Source organism: Trachurus trachurus (genome assembly GCF_905171665.1).
Source record: "Trachurus trachurus genome assembly, chromosome: 22".
Taxonomy (NCBI): domain Eukaryota; kingdom Metazoa; phylum Chordata; class Actinopteri; order Carangiformes; family Carangidae; genus Trachurus; species Trachurus trachurus.
In genome coordinates, this window is record NC_139907.1 from 15783903 (window position 1) to 15797844 (window position 13942).

Below are 13942 nucleotides of genomic sequence, written 5' to 3' on the forward strand. Positions count from 1 at the left end.
GGAAATGTAAAAAAAAAAAAAAAACAGTTAAGTAATGATAATCACAAGCAGTATCAATTATTCATAATTAAAGACAAAACAAATGTAAAGACAGCTGACATAAAAATGAGAAATTAAACTTTATTGAGTAAAATATAAAAAAAAAAAAATATTGTACCAGATCTTTCATAACCTCAATGTCACATTTTCAACTGAATCTTAACTGAACCAAGGACAAACAGAGGTCATGGGTTACTATTATATACAAGGTCAAGTCAAGTTAGTACCACAAATGTAAACATGTTTTTTTCCTCCAAAAATATTTCTCATGTTACAGCTGATTAATATATCTCTCTGGTGTCAGAAAAATCTAATGAATTGGTGCATATATAATCACTACATACAAATCAGGAATAAACAAATCAGAAAATATATCAAGTTTTTGGTACCAAGAAATTTTGCAGTGTAAAGAAATTTCAAACAAAAGAATATAAAAGTCAAAATAGTCATGAAAAAAGTAAGATTCCTCTCACATAAGTCACAAAATTAAAGCCTCTGTAACGTACTCTCTGGTCAAATAGTTACTTCTATTGTACCAATACTGTTGTTCAAAAAGAAAACACACAAAAATATTTCTGAACCACAAATGAAGACAACCAAAGTGTGAACACGTCTTCAAATCTGTGTACCATGTTGTTTCTCCGCTGATTAATGTCTCCCATGAATCACCATATGCTGACACAGCTGGGTGGAGATGGGCCGGAAAATCAAGATTTTGTACCATAATTTATATTAAACAGGAGCCGCCCTTGTCACGCTGCGACAAGAAGTGTGACAAAACCTGTTTTTGTTTTTTATGCGACTAAACTTTACCTTTTGCTCTTCACCTTATTTTGAAAGGTCGAGAAACGGGTGAGGTAAAAGAAACTGATTCCCGGGGGATATGAGTTAGATAATTTCACAGTCGTTCTGTCTCAGATGGAGAATGGTGGGAAGGTGACCGTACCGAATGTGACACGTTGCCATCAATAAAAAAAGCCTGAATCATGTTTTCCTGTGAACTAACACAGAACAGCAGAGCGGATTTACACTGGAATTGGTGAGAGAAAAGGGGAAATTGTCACAATTTTTTGGCAGCTATATGGTGGTTTTCTTATTAGCAGTTGCATTTTCAGTTGTTTCACTTCTTCTACTACTTCAGACGGATCTCAGCTCCCGTCCATCACGCCGGCCTCAGGACTTGTCTGACGTCAGAGCGCAGTCAAAAGAAGTCGACAGCACTTTGCAGATGGACTGAGCCTGCTCCTGGGATCACAGACAGGTTTTTTTAATAACTCCAAATCTTTAATTTTACTTTTTACAACCCCAATCATTTCAAACTCTTGTCCCACTTACCGAGCTGCTGCACTGATACACCCAGATGCTGCACTCCTCTTGCTTTGGATCGGTGGTTTTCAGAGCCAGGAGGTTCTTCCCTGCACCGAGGCCGTCGTCGTAACACAACATCCGCACTATCAGGTATAGAGGGTGGCGATGCAGCACATCCTGGCCGTGGGAAAACATTTTTATTACTAACTCAATCATATGTATTTCTCCTATTGTGCTAAGTGGGTGAGGAAGCTGATCGTTCTCCATTCAAGTGGTTTTGGATGTAATTCTCTGATACCGTAACTCGGCTATAGGAGATATAGGAAGCTCAGTTCACTCTGCATTAGTTCACATAAAGTGGATGGAAGATCGGGGGAATTGCTGAAATATCAGAGTCAGCAACTTCGTGCAGAACCTTATCAAAAAATATTAACTGCTGCTGAATCTCATAAGCCATGATGCTGTTTGGCTGCATTGATGACCCAGCAGTCCTGCAGAGTCTAATCAATGAGCATTCAATCTCATACACAGTATATCACTTTTCCAATCCTGCACTACTCACACACTGGTCCAATGAGGCCACTTTGACGCCGTACTTGGACACTCCCAGGACCATGTCCTCGTCTCCAGGGACAAAGGGAAGCTTTCCGTCTTGCTATATAGGAGGAGCAGGATATTATTAGTGTTTTTTCTCTGTATCTGAAAGCAGATATTGCTACTTGAAGTGTGTCCCTGTCTTTTTTCAGACTCTCACCTGAGCAGCATCGATGTAGTTGATGAGGTCCAGAGGCTCCTGGAGGGTCTTGCTCATGTTAAACTGCAGCTTCTCAATAGCTCCCACATACTTGACCCGGAACTCAGCACAAGTATCAGATGTACTGTTACCTGAAGGGGCCACATGTCAAACAATGAGTTGGTTAAAGGGACAGTTCGACATTTTGGCATTCTCCTACGGCTATAATCCCTATAGTCATAGAAGTAGGTTCATTGCCTTTAATTATCAGTGCATGTTGTTTCGAGATCCACGGGGCAGAGACGTGAGCTGCTCAGCGAACACATTGTTTATGTTTATGTTTATTAAGATCTCCATTAGCATCTGCATAGCATCTGCTATTCTTCCTGGGGTCCAAAACATATACGTGGAGACAATAAAAGAATACACATTCACACTGGACAATACAGACAATAGACATAAAACAACCCAAACAAATAAATACAGACAATGTAAACCATGTAGACAAATACAAAACAATACTATACAGTACACCCCAACAACATTACATACATTCAATAGCCTACATGACTGACACAACAACAAAATAACAAGACAAGACAGCTCCAACCAGGAGCCATAATATAATGATACCCATCCACAAATAATTAATTGACTCTATAACCCATATCCTTATATCAAGTACACATCATGATTAATGGAAGTTCATTTTTAAGTAATGTTCTTTTAGAGCTAAATTGGATCTACATTGGAAGTGAATGGTACAGGTCAAGATCAATACACAATCCAACAACACCAAAACGCTTTCGTAGAGAAGTTGTGGCCTGCAAATTCACCACGCTAAGAAATAGTTGTTGGGGATTGTGTATTTGATGAGTGTGATGAGGGACAGGTCCCCTACCTGTGCCATTCACCTCCATTGTGTTCGCTGAGCAGCTCGAGTCTCTGCCCCATGGATCTCAAAACAACATGCACCGATAATTAAAGGTAATGATCCAACTCCTATGACTATAGGGATTATGGCAATAGGCAAATTTGCCAAAATGTTGAAGTATCCCTTTAACAAAGAAGACGGATAACAGGGAAGGCGAATGGAGGATATACGCAGATAAAGACTTGTTGACTTTCATGAGCTTGTTGACTGACCTAAGCTCTTGGTGGAGTCTGTATCGAGGCTGGCGACGGTGCTGGACCTGGAGAGCCCTCCCAGACTGGAGTCCACAGACTGAAGAGAGAGACGGACACAGGACGGGGTGTTAGCAGAGTTCAACAAGACGACTCCCTCCCTCTGACTCCCTGTTGGTGTGTGCTCACTGCTGTACCTTGCTCTTGGTGCTGATCTCACTGCTCTGTGAGCTGCTGCTGCTGTGGCGCTTTTTGACTTTCCGGAACATCCTTCACCATGACGACAGCATCCAGCCCTCCAGCCCTGCCCGATCTGGATCGTCACGGAGAACAGTGTTAAACACAAGACGGAGCTGCCGTCTCAAGTCTCGAACAGAGGTGATGAATAATTAAGGGCGGTGTCGTCTAAATATTTTATAATGACCAAATGAGAGTGTAGAGCTTAAGCTACACAATCTTTTATTCAGTCATCCTTTACACGATCTAAATTATCGTCTGCTGCTACAAAACCATTCAGTATTTAAATTAGGAGTGATAGCTAGAATTGATTTAATCTGCCCTACTTGTTTTGCAGGAGAGATCTGCTTGTCATAGTTTTCATCACACACCCAGAGGAATTTAACCACAAACCACAAATATGATTAACAATATCAGAGTATAACTTTCAATTGTCAAAGAGACATGGGTGTGTCTTTTCTTTTTTTTTTCTTTTTTTTTCTTTCTTTTTTTTACAGTTGCTATGGTTATTAGGTCTGAATTCACCTATTTAGTTAGCCATGTCAATTTAAAAATATATCCAGTAGTGCTAAAATTTAAATGAACATTTCAGAAATAGTGGCTGCTGCCTGAAACGTTAAAACTAAGTGTAGAAGATAAGTTAAAAACAAAACAAACAAACAAAATAAAATGAATAAATGAAAGAAAAAATTAAGGTATGTTTTACTTTCAGTTTCAAGTGAGCATACTTTTATTTTGTAGGAGATGCTCTACTTTCTCAATGTTTCATTCATAATTTTACTTTCTAACTTTCCCTAGCTCCACATGAAACAGCTGGAGGCTGATAGAAAATATTAAAGCAGGTAAAATAAGTGAATTTTATGATAAACAAAGCAATATAACACACTAATATAACACAGTAATATGGTGCTTTCAATGCTGAGTGAATATTGACGCCCTGTCAGAGGAGCTAGATCAACTGCTGCTCATTTTAAGGTTGCATTTTAATAAAGAGAAGATTAACTACTACTGGAGTGAAAGGTTTATATATTGTACCGGTTATTATTTAACTTCTCACCACAGTTTATCATCTCAGTCAGTGAGAGTATTGCAGAATTACGTGACTGAGGATGAGACTGCACCAAGATCTTCCCTGGTGTGAACTTTAGTAGCCTATTATTAAGCTTTTTAAAAAAAAAAAAAAAAAAATGAAAGGCCTCTATTACACAAATTATACACCAGAATCAACAGGTCACATTAGTCCATGTCTTTTCAATATCTAACCACACGTACTGAGCAGAAGACACTGCTGTTAGTGTGAATGCAGTGCAGCCCGTCCTGCTCCACCTTAAACATCCCCCACCGCATTTCATCTTCACACTCAACTTGACAACCCGACGACTTTCGCGGGGGCGTTGGGCAAAAACACAAAACGCTGTTTATTATTACGTGACACCTGTATATATTACAGCTTACCTGTGTGGACTGTGTTGAGTGGGTCTCAATGTTGTGTTTGAAAGTTAATTTTTCCCTCTTCAGTCGTGGTTTTATGTTTACCTACACTTTGACTCTGCAGCTTCGCTTTGAGTTTCACAGCCTACACCCAACACCGCTTAAAGGCGACGCAGCGAAATACCCAACCAAAAAAAGAAAAGTAGCTCTCATGTTAAATACCGAGCCGGATAACACATGGGTGATATATGTTGTCGAGAGAGCGATAATAAACTGTCTTATATTTAGTTATGACATCTATATACCACTTGACATTAAAGTTTTTTTATTTATATGAATTCGTTCCGCTTGAGCAAAAACAGGCGGAACCTTTGTCAACACTCTCGATGCTCGTCGGCGGTGTTTTGGCACACCACCGGAAGTGTGCTGTCTCCGCTCTCATTCATTCAACAGAGTACAGTGCAGCTATGACAGGATTTAGTTTTATTATATTTGTCAAATTAACCTGCTAAATTTAAGGGGGAAAAAAAACACATGGCGACAAAACGTAAAGTAGAGGTGATTGTCCCTGCCGAGGAGAGTGACCAGCTACTGATCCGTCCGCTGTGAGTTCATTTATTTAGTTTTTTAATTAATTAGCTATAATGCATAATATTGAGTGGCTGTTTCTGTATGAAACTAAAATAAAAATACCAGACAGTAATACATTCGTTTTCTCATGTACAGAGGTGCTGGTCAAGAAGTTGGAAGGTCATGTATTATCCTGGAGTTCAAAGGGAGGAAAATTATGGTAAATAATATTTTCATCTTCACTCTGAAGTGATAAAATGTTATCGCAAGACCTGAGTAGATTATTAATAAAATTAGATGATTAATATAGTATCATTTTAATCAATAAATCTTTGTTCTAAAATATAATTGTCAACTGAATATTTATGGATTTTAGTTTCATAGACTACACAAATAATTGGGACAAAAAGCTGACATGAATTGATTATTGATCAATTGGTAACTGTTAGATGGTTAACAGTAGCTATAAAGTTATGTCCTGTTTCTGGGAGAAAAGCAGATTTTTATTTTCTTACCGTGTGCAGGGAGTAAAATGTTGGCTTTTGTTTGATATGTCTGAGCAGTTTTATTCCAATTTTTACACACATGCATGTACGCAGAACGGTCTGGAAAGCTGTACTGACATTTTCTGGGGTCAGATGATTGGATTAACATTTGTGTTTTCACAGCTGGACTGTGGCATCCACCCTGGCTTGGAGGGCATGGATGCTCTCCCTTACATAGACTTGATCGACCCAGCTGAGATCGACCTGCTGCTCATCAGCCAGTGAGTCCTGCCTGCTCTCCTCCATGTGCTGCACTGACTAGTTTTAAGTAGTAGAAGTTATTTTGGTTATATTCAAGAGCCATTTGATGTTTATTTATCTTCTCATTAGTTTCCATCTGGATCACTGTGGCGCTCTGCCCTGGTTCCTCCAGAAGACCAGTTTTAAAGGCAGGACTTTTATGACCCACGCCACCAAGGCCATCTACCGCTGGCTGCTGTCAGACTATGTCAAAGTCAGGTAGGACCAGAAGCGCCCGTCTCATCAGGAAACACTCTACTCTGCTGAGCTGTAATATAATCAAATTATTTTTATATGCTGCAGCAACATTTCTGCAGATGACATGCTGTACACTGAGACAGACCTGGAGGAGAGCATGGATAAGATTGAGACCATCAACTTCCACGAGGTCAAAGAGGTGGCAGGAATCAAGTTCTGGTGTTACCACGCTGGTCACGTGCTGGGAGCCGCGATGTTCATGATCGAAATAGCTGGAGTCAAGGTAACAACCTCATCCCAGTTTGTTTGATTTTCTCTTTCTTTATAGAAGCCGGTTGCTGAGATGTAATTTTTTGCCCTCTTAAGCTGCTGTACACAGGAGACTTCTCCCGACAAGAAGACAGGCATCTGATGGCAGCTGAGATCCCCAGTGTCAAACCTGACATCCTGATCATAGTATGCATTAAACTCCTCATGTTTACATTTGTACTATTATTGGTCACTTCAGGTGATCAAACACATGATACACGCTGCTTTTATTTCTGAAGGAGTCTACTTATGGCACCCACATCCACGAAAAGAGGGAGGAACGTGAAGCTCGGTTCTGCAACACGGTCCATGACATCGTCAACAGAGAAGGTCGCTGTTTAATCCCTGTGTTCGCCTTAGGACGGGCCCAGGAACTGCTGCTCATCCTCGGTGAGTAGTCATGCGTTACTCCCTGCTCTGGATTTGGTCTATAAATAGCTGATTTCACCAAGATCCAGCCATACTGATGGTCTCGATTCTGTCATTTTTTACTAGATCTACTCCCACATCTTCATCCGAGTCGTGAAGCTCATTGTATTTCTCATATTATGTCTTCCAGCTGGCAACATCCATTGCCAGAGGCGTTTCATTTCCTGGTTGTCTGTCCATATGTACATCCATCCATCAGTCCCATTCCTTTTTACACTGTATTTGAGGGAATTTATTCACTTGTGTTTTCTTTTTTATATATATATATAATGTACATTTAAATTGATTGAAATCAGTTTATCTAATTCTGCATATTTTTTATGAAAATTCATGAATTTGTCTAAAGCTAATTTAATTTCACTCTGAGTATTTTATTCAATAAATTCAATCCAAAAATCTTCACTACATATATTATAAGGCTGGACATACAGTATGTGGATGTAAACAAGACAGTAATTCCCGTAAGTTTTGTTTTTTGGATCTTTATTCCATTATTTGCATGACTCAGCGAGTCTGTGAGGTTTTGATTTCATGTTCCCCTGTAGATGAGTACTGGCAGAACCACCCAGAGCTCCACGACATCCCCATCTACTACGCTTCTTCCCTGGCCAAGAAGTGCATGGCTGTGTACCAGACGTACGTCAATGCAATGAACGACAAGATTCGCAAGGCCATAAACATCAACAACCCGTTTGTCTTCAAGCACATCAGCAACCTCAAGGTAGAAAGCTCCACCGACACCGATACAGATGGCCAAACTGTTTCTCATGTCTAGGGTCTGACCGCCACTGATGAACTATTATTACTGTGTTATTTCCAGAGCATGGACCATTTTGATGACATTGGTCCCAGTGTGGTGATGGCATCTCCAGGTATGATGCAGAGCGGACTCTCCAGAGAGCTCTTTGAAAGCTGGTGCACCGATAAGAGGAACGGAGTCATCATCGCAGGATACTGTGTGGAGGGCACACTGGCCAAGGTCAGAGCACAGTGCAGTAGAGTGGGTTAATAATTAAAGGCACATTCGTCTAGTTTCTTAAAATAAAAGTGCAGTCATTTACATCAGTTTTATGGTCATCTATAAGCTTCATGTCATGTTATGGGGCGCTCCCTGCAGCACATCATGTCTGAGCCGGAGGAGATCACCACCATGTCAGGACAGAAGCTGCAGCTGAAGATGTCCGTGGACTACATCTCCTTCTCCGCCCACACAGACTACCAGCAGACCAGCGAGTTCATCAGGGCGCTCAAACCACCACACGTGGTAGGAGAGGAAAAAAACGAATAGTTTTTTTCCCCATCTGTAAATAAAAATGCTTTAAGCTTTTCTTGACTGTAACTTGACTTACTTGACTTTCTACATAGATCCTGGTCCACGGGGAGCAGAATGAGATGGCCCGTCTGAAGGCTGCACTGATCAGGGAGTATGAGGATAACGACCAGGTTCACATCGAGGTCCACAACCCTCGTAACACAGAAGCCGTCACCCTCAACTTCAGAGGAGAGAAACTGGCCAAGGTCAACAACACACTGCCTTGTTTCACTGTTGTTATTCCCCTCTATCAAGATTTTTAATGAGTTTGTAGCCACGATGTTCTGCTTCTGGCTTAAAAGCCATGCTAAGCTGTGGTTTTTACATGCACTGCTGGTTTTAACACATGTTAACACATAAATCTACTCACAGAGATGTTTGTTTGCCCCCCTCTCTCAGGTGATGGGCTCTCTGGCTGATAAGAAGTGTGCTCAGGGTCAAAGGGTATCAGGCATACTGGTGAAAAAGAACTTCAACTACCACATCCTCAATCCCTCTGATTTATCCAGTAAGTGACTTTCATTTCTCAGAGTTCCTCCAACCTGAGGCTCAGGATCACCTGATTATTGTTAGTGTCTGTATCTTCAGCTCAAGGACACTCTCTGGAAATAAAAACCAAACAGATGTAGACCCATTTTTTTCTCCAAATTGAGTATTGAATGAATAAATGAATTAACAAAAACCACAAAACATACAAACATTGATGTCAGCTACAGAGATACTGGCCTGGATCTATGACAAATTTGTTGTGTTACCACCGTCTCTATATTCAGTTGTGTATGATGCTTTGAGCTGCAGCAATCTGATGTGTCTGTTTTGCAGCGTACACAGAGCTGTCGATGAGCACGGTGAAACAGACCCAGGCCATCCCCTTCACTGGACCGTACTCACTGCTCGTCTGCCATCTGAGGAACCTCACTGGTAAGTCCGACCCCATTAGTGCACATGCAAAGTGACTTGTCACTTTAATAATGGATCATTCATTATTATATGGAAACCTTTTTTTGGAAATGTTCTCTGTGCTCCTAAATTTGAGTACCTACAGTATATCCCATGTTTTTGTTTTGTCTCAGGTGATGTGGAGGAGCTGGATGGAACTGAGAAAAACACGTTGAAACTCTTTAAAAACATCATTCTGATCCACGAGGTCGGCATGGTGCTGCTAGAGGTGAGCGGTCTGAACACTTCAGATGCTAAGTCTCTGTTCAGTCCAGACCAAATTGATTTTAACAAAATATTATGAATCCAAGAAGTGAACTTCTGCTGTCTATAAATGCCTGGATCAACTCAACCACCCTCTTCTCCTGTTTCAGTGGATCGCTAACCCTCTGAATGACATGTACGCTGATGCCGTCACCACTGTGGTGCTGGAGGTCCAGTCCAACCCAAAGGCTCAGAAAGGTCAGTTTGTCCAAATACGGACATCTACCCGTGATCTTAGTGTTGATTTTTTTTTTTTGTTGTTGCAAGAATTGTGTAAATCCATTTCCTGCTTTACTGTCACCTAAAAAAGTCTAATGCTTTGTATCTGGTTAATAGATCATTTTTAACTATTATCTATTAATAATAGATAATAGTTAATAGATTGGTCTAATGTATTCAGTGATGTGTTTATTAACAGTCATGGAGACTCAGAGTTCCATTATGGACATGGACGTCTTCCATACCCGACTAGAGGTCATGCTGCAGTGAGTGCTACAATATATCTGTATCAACTTGTTTATAATATTGTGTAAATAGCAAAACTGCACATTGTTAATCTTATTCTTATTAAATTCCTCACATATACAGTTATTTTTCAACATTTTTATTTATCTGCTCTCTGTCTTCAGGGACATGTTTGGAGTGGAGTGTGTGGATTTCAGTGACGGTAAAAATATCACTGTGACAGTCGATGGGAAGACGGTTCACATTTGTTTGGAAACGAGGGTAAGAAAGTTTCATCTTGACACATTCACACTCAGAATAATGGTTTCAGTGCAGTGTCACTGTTTCTTTTCTACATGCTTTTGTTTCTCACTGACTTTCTCTTCCGTCCACAGTCGGTGTGCTACGAGGACGAGTCCACGGAGGACGACTCCCTGAGAGAGATGGTGGAGCTGGCCGTGCAGCGTCTCTATGACGCCCTCAACCCCGTCATCTGAGAACAGAGTCAGTCTGCAGACATAATGAGAAGCAGCTTTTCTAACGAGCCCAACTCTACAAATAACATGTGCTGCTCAGGATGAACGACTTGTCTATCTGATAGATTAGTCTGACGTCCATGTTTCTCCACTACAAGATGAAACAAAACTTAAGCTCATTCTTGTATTGCACAAAAAAAAAAAGACGAGTCAGTCACTAACTTGCTTGACCAGATTTGGTTTGATCAAAGGCCTCGGGAGCCAATCACACACAAGTCTGAAAATAGTAGATTGGCCTTTACCAGAGCGATTGATGGCTCTGGCCTTTACTACTTAGAGAAACGTCCTTGAGTCCTCGCCGGTGAAAATAAGCTACCAAGTGAAGTAAACAAATAAGCTGCTGTATGTAGGTCGGTGTTTTTAAAAAAGAAAAAAGATTTTAGTGTTGTTTTGTGTTGAGCACTTTCAATTTTAATATATTTACTACGTTTGCTGTATTTAAGTGTAAATGCTCTGTAGGTTTGTTCTAGCTTGTTACTAATGTGCACTGAAACGACTAACTTATAATGTGTGAACTGTGAATTTCCAAATGCACTACATCTGTTTATTGTATGTTGAACAAAAAGATTTTATAAAAATGTGTGTCGACTCAGTTGTGTTGTCGTCTCTTGTCTTCTTTTAAAAATCTGTTTAAATCAGTGTTAGTCTTCATGCCTGATGGAGGTTGGTACATACATATCAATAAAATAACACAAACAAAAGACTCAGGTATATTTAGTGTCACTGTGCCCTGACAGGCACGGCTCAGGAGTCATTTATTTGTTAAATATCTGGACAATATGACCACAGGGCTTTTACAATAAATATCATCCAAGGCACATTATTTAACTTATCAATCTGCATAAAGTTACAGTTCCTGAATGCCCCTGTTTAACAGGCTCTCTGATCTGATATCCCTTACATTGCCATAAATATAAATAGCAACAAATCCAAAACTTGCACCACCATTAGAAATAAAGACATCTGAAAAACAGATGAATTAAAGTGAAAGAAGCTTAACCACACCAGCACCAGGTCATAAAACCAATCTTCCTCTATCAACATACTATATCATGTTGACAATATACTTGGCACAGTGAGGATCACTGCTGGGTTATCACGCTGACTGTGACTGACAAACTCAGAGACTGAGACCAAACAGCCATAAAAATAAAATTACATTCTGATTTCTCCACATTTAACTCTTTTACAGAAAAACTAATGAATACAGTATTTTCACACACAGTGAGAAGTCATCTAACGTACTTGTCCTGTGGTGCCTTCCTGCTTGCTTTTATTTTCTACAATTAAAGATTATCAGTGATGATTGATCGCTTGTTCTGAATAATGCCAAAAGTAATATAATCTGATTTCACTTTGTTTAGTCAATTGTCCAAAACAACATGAACCTATTATCTCAAGACACTGAAAGGCGAAACTTTTTGACATGTGTTTTTGAAAATCTACAATGATAATCAATCTAGATGCCAACTCATCTTCTGAACAGCAAATGTTAAAAAAGCTCTTGCCATATTATTGATCCATAGTTCAGCTGGCAGCTGCAGGACAGGAAAGAGCTGCAACTGTGATGATGGTGATTCACGTGTGTTTCCACAGGGAGGTGACAGTGAGTTTAAAACACAGGTCAGGTCACATGAACAACGTTGCCCCTGGTTGTGTGAAAGGTGGTAATAAATAAGGGGTCCCACAGTAAAATGCATTTTCATTCCTCTCTCTCTAGGACAACATTTCTCCACTCTTCAGCCCCGTTTCAAGCTCATCACGACCCCCACCGCCATCGCCAGCAGCAGCGCGACGCCTATCTCCGTGTACCTGCCCAGCTTCCTCTCGGACATCGCCTGCTCTTTCTGCTTGATCATCTCCTCCTTCCTGAACCGGATCTCTCTCTGTTTCTGCAGCTGCTCGTTGTAGTGCGACTTGAGAAACTTGTCGAAATCAAACACGCCCCCCTTGATGTCTGCGCCCACCACAGGCCGCCGGGTCTCGGTCTGCTGTTTGGCGGAGCCCCCGCCGGCGCCGCCGTCCTTGGAGGAGGGTCTGACCGTGGCCAGCAGGTCGGACTGGCTCAGCAGCCCCCGGTCGTACTTCTTCCGCAGCGCCTTGTTCCCCAGCACCGTGTAGGCCTCGCTGATCTCGGAGAAGCGGACGGTGGCGTCCTCGCTGCCGGCGTTTCTGTCCGGGTGGTAGACGAAGGACTGCTTGTAGTAGGCTGTTTTGATCTGGGCTTGAGTGGCGTTGGGCAGCACCTCCAGGATGTCGTAATAGCCTGTTTTGGTTTTGTACAGGGGTTCAGATCGAGCCCCGTTTCCGGTGTAATCCCTAATAAACACGAACTGTCCGTGACCCCAACATAAACACCGCCTGTGAGGGCTGGAGGTGCAGAAAGTCCTCCGAAAGTTGGCGCTGCTCCGACACGGAGCGAGATTTCCCTCTACAACTCCAACCTGGACGTTATACCCTTTAAGTCCGCGATTATATGAATAGTAAGAGACATTTCCCTCTCTCCAAATGTCGCTGTGAGCGTCGGACACCGGTGTTTGAGTTGTGTAACTGCGCCGTGCAGCCCCGTCGGTCACTGTGTCCGCGGTGCTTTCGGCTCCGTAAAGTTCACAGTTTTTAATGTCACTCGACAGAAACCCGGCAGACAGAGACGACACGTGTGCTGCACCTTTACAGCGCTTCTTTGGTCTTTCCAGGACGTGGCGGTTGTATATTTTGTTCACAAAGTCGTACGCTCCTTTCCGAAAACGCTGCCTGACCTCCGCCATGTTTACGAAGGTGCGAAGAAGACACCGTTTCCGTGTAGCTGAGGGAAGCGCCGCCACATGCAGCGCCCCCAGCGGCGAGTGTGGAGAACTGCACTCAAAATTTACATTTAGGTTTTACACATGGATCTCATGGTTTTACATTGGTCTTGTGGAGGTCTATGGTAGGCAGGCAATTAAGTATAGTAAAATTTATATTTACTTGGGTCATAGTGCCTATAAACAGCACACCTATAAACAGCACACCAAAAAGTAAAATAGAGAAAATAGAAAATGTATCTGTGTTTTTCCTGTTTTCCTTTTAATTAGCACCACACCACAGTGTTCTTTTACAGAAATATCCAACTAAAAACATTAGTTTGTGTTTGGTGTCGTTTTTTATTTTTTATTTTTTTAATCCTCTGGCTGCTTTATTTAAAAAAAAAAGGCATTACATTCACTTTGCAGCTTGCAGGGGGAAAAACACGTGTGCACACTTGAAGTTGTATGGCTGGCAGGGCAATCTTACAATCTGATTA

General features: G+C 41.3%; 3 protein-coding genes across 3 annotated transcripts; 1 reads left to right on the plus strand and 2 right to left on the minus strand.

Annotated features, from left to right (window-relative positions):
* Positions 1 to 210: 210 nt before the first annotated feature.
* itgb1bp1 (integrin beta 1 binding protein 1) lies at positions 211 to 5021 on the minus strand. The gene is made up of 7 exons (XM_083999006.1): positions 4898 to 5021; positions 3403 to 3518; positions 3227 to 3305; positions 2102 to 2232; positions 1910 to 2002; positions 1375 to 1524; positions 211 to 1284 (listed from the first exon to the last, which is right to left on the minus strand). The coding sequence occupies exons 2-7, from the start codon at positions 3472 to 3474 to the stop codon at positions 1213 to 1215; spliced, it is 597 nt and encodes a 198-aa protein (XP_083855132.1). The 5' UTR covers positions 3475 to 3518; positions 4898 to 5021; the 3' UTR covers positions 211 to 1212.
* Positions 5022 to 5407: 386 nt separating this feature from the next.
* On the plus strand, positions 5408 to 11124 carry LOC311006250 (cleavage and polyadenylation specificity factor subunit 3; the record flags this gene model as incomplete). The annotated part of the gene is made up of 18 exons (XM_083999004.1): positions 5408 to 5478; positions 5600 to 5663; positions 6112 to 6209; positions 6319 to 6447; positions 6532 to 6709; positions 6793 to 6882; positions 6975 to 7125; positions 7710 to 7885; positions 7985 to 8143; positions 8282 to 8428; positions 8530 to 8682; positions 8876 to 8984; positions 9299 to 9397; positions 9550 to 9644; positions 9790 to 9877; positions 10098 to 10164; positions 10309 to 10405; positions 10519 to 11124. The coding sequence occupies 18 exons, from the start codon at positions 5408 to 5410 to the stop codon at positions 10618 to 10620; spliced, it is 2073 nt and encodes a 690-aa protein (XP_083855130.1). The 3' UTR covers positions 10621 to 11124.
* A 259-nt stretch (positions 11125 to 11383) lies between these two features.
* Positions 11384 to 13427, minus strand: LOC311005190 (dnaJ homolog subfamily C member 30, mitochondrial-like; the record flags this gene model as incomplete). The annotated part of the gene is made up of 1 exon (XM_083997543.1): positions 11384 to 13427. The coding sequence occupies one exon, from the start codon at positions 13425 to 13427 to the stop codon at positions 12399 to 12401; it is 1029 nt and encodes a 342-aa protein (XP_083853669.1). The 3' UTR covers positions 11384 to 12398.
* Between the last annotated feature and the right edge of the window lie 515 nt (positions 13428 to 13942).

What these genes read in the sequence shown, in the direction of transcription:
- itgb1bp1 (XM_083999006.1), bottom strand. Translation starts at nt 3,474, where the DNA reads ATGTTCCGGAAAGTCAAAAAGCGCCACAGCAGCAGCAGCTCACAGAGC. An exon ending in TGGCCTCATTGGACCAGTGT is followed by an intron (nt 1,525 to 1,909) that starts GTGAGTAGTGCA and finishes TCCCACGGCCAG; the next exon opens with GATGTGCTGCATCGCCACCC. An exon ending in TGTATCAGTGCAGCAGCTCG is followed by an intron (nt 1,285 to 1,374) that starts GTAAGTGGGACA and finishes CTGTGATCCCAG; the next exon opens with GAGCAGGCTCAGTCCATCTG.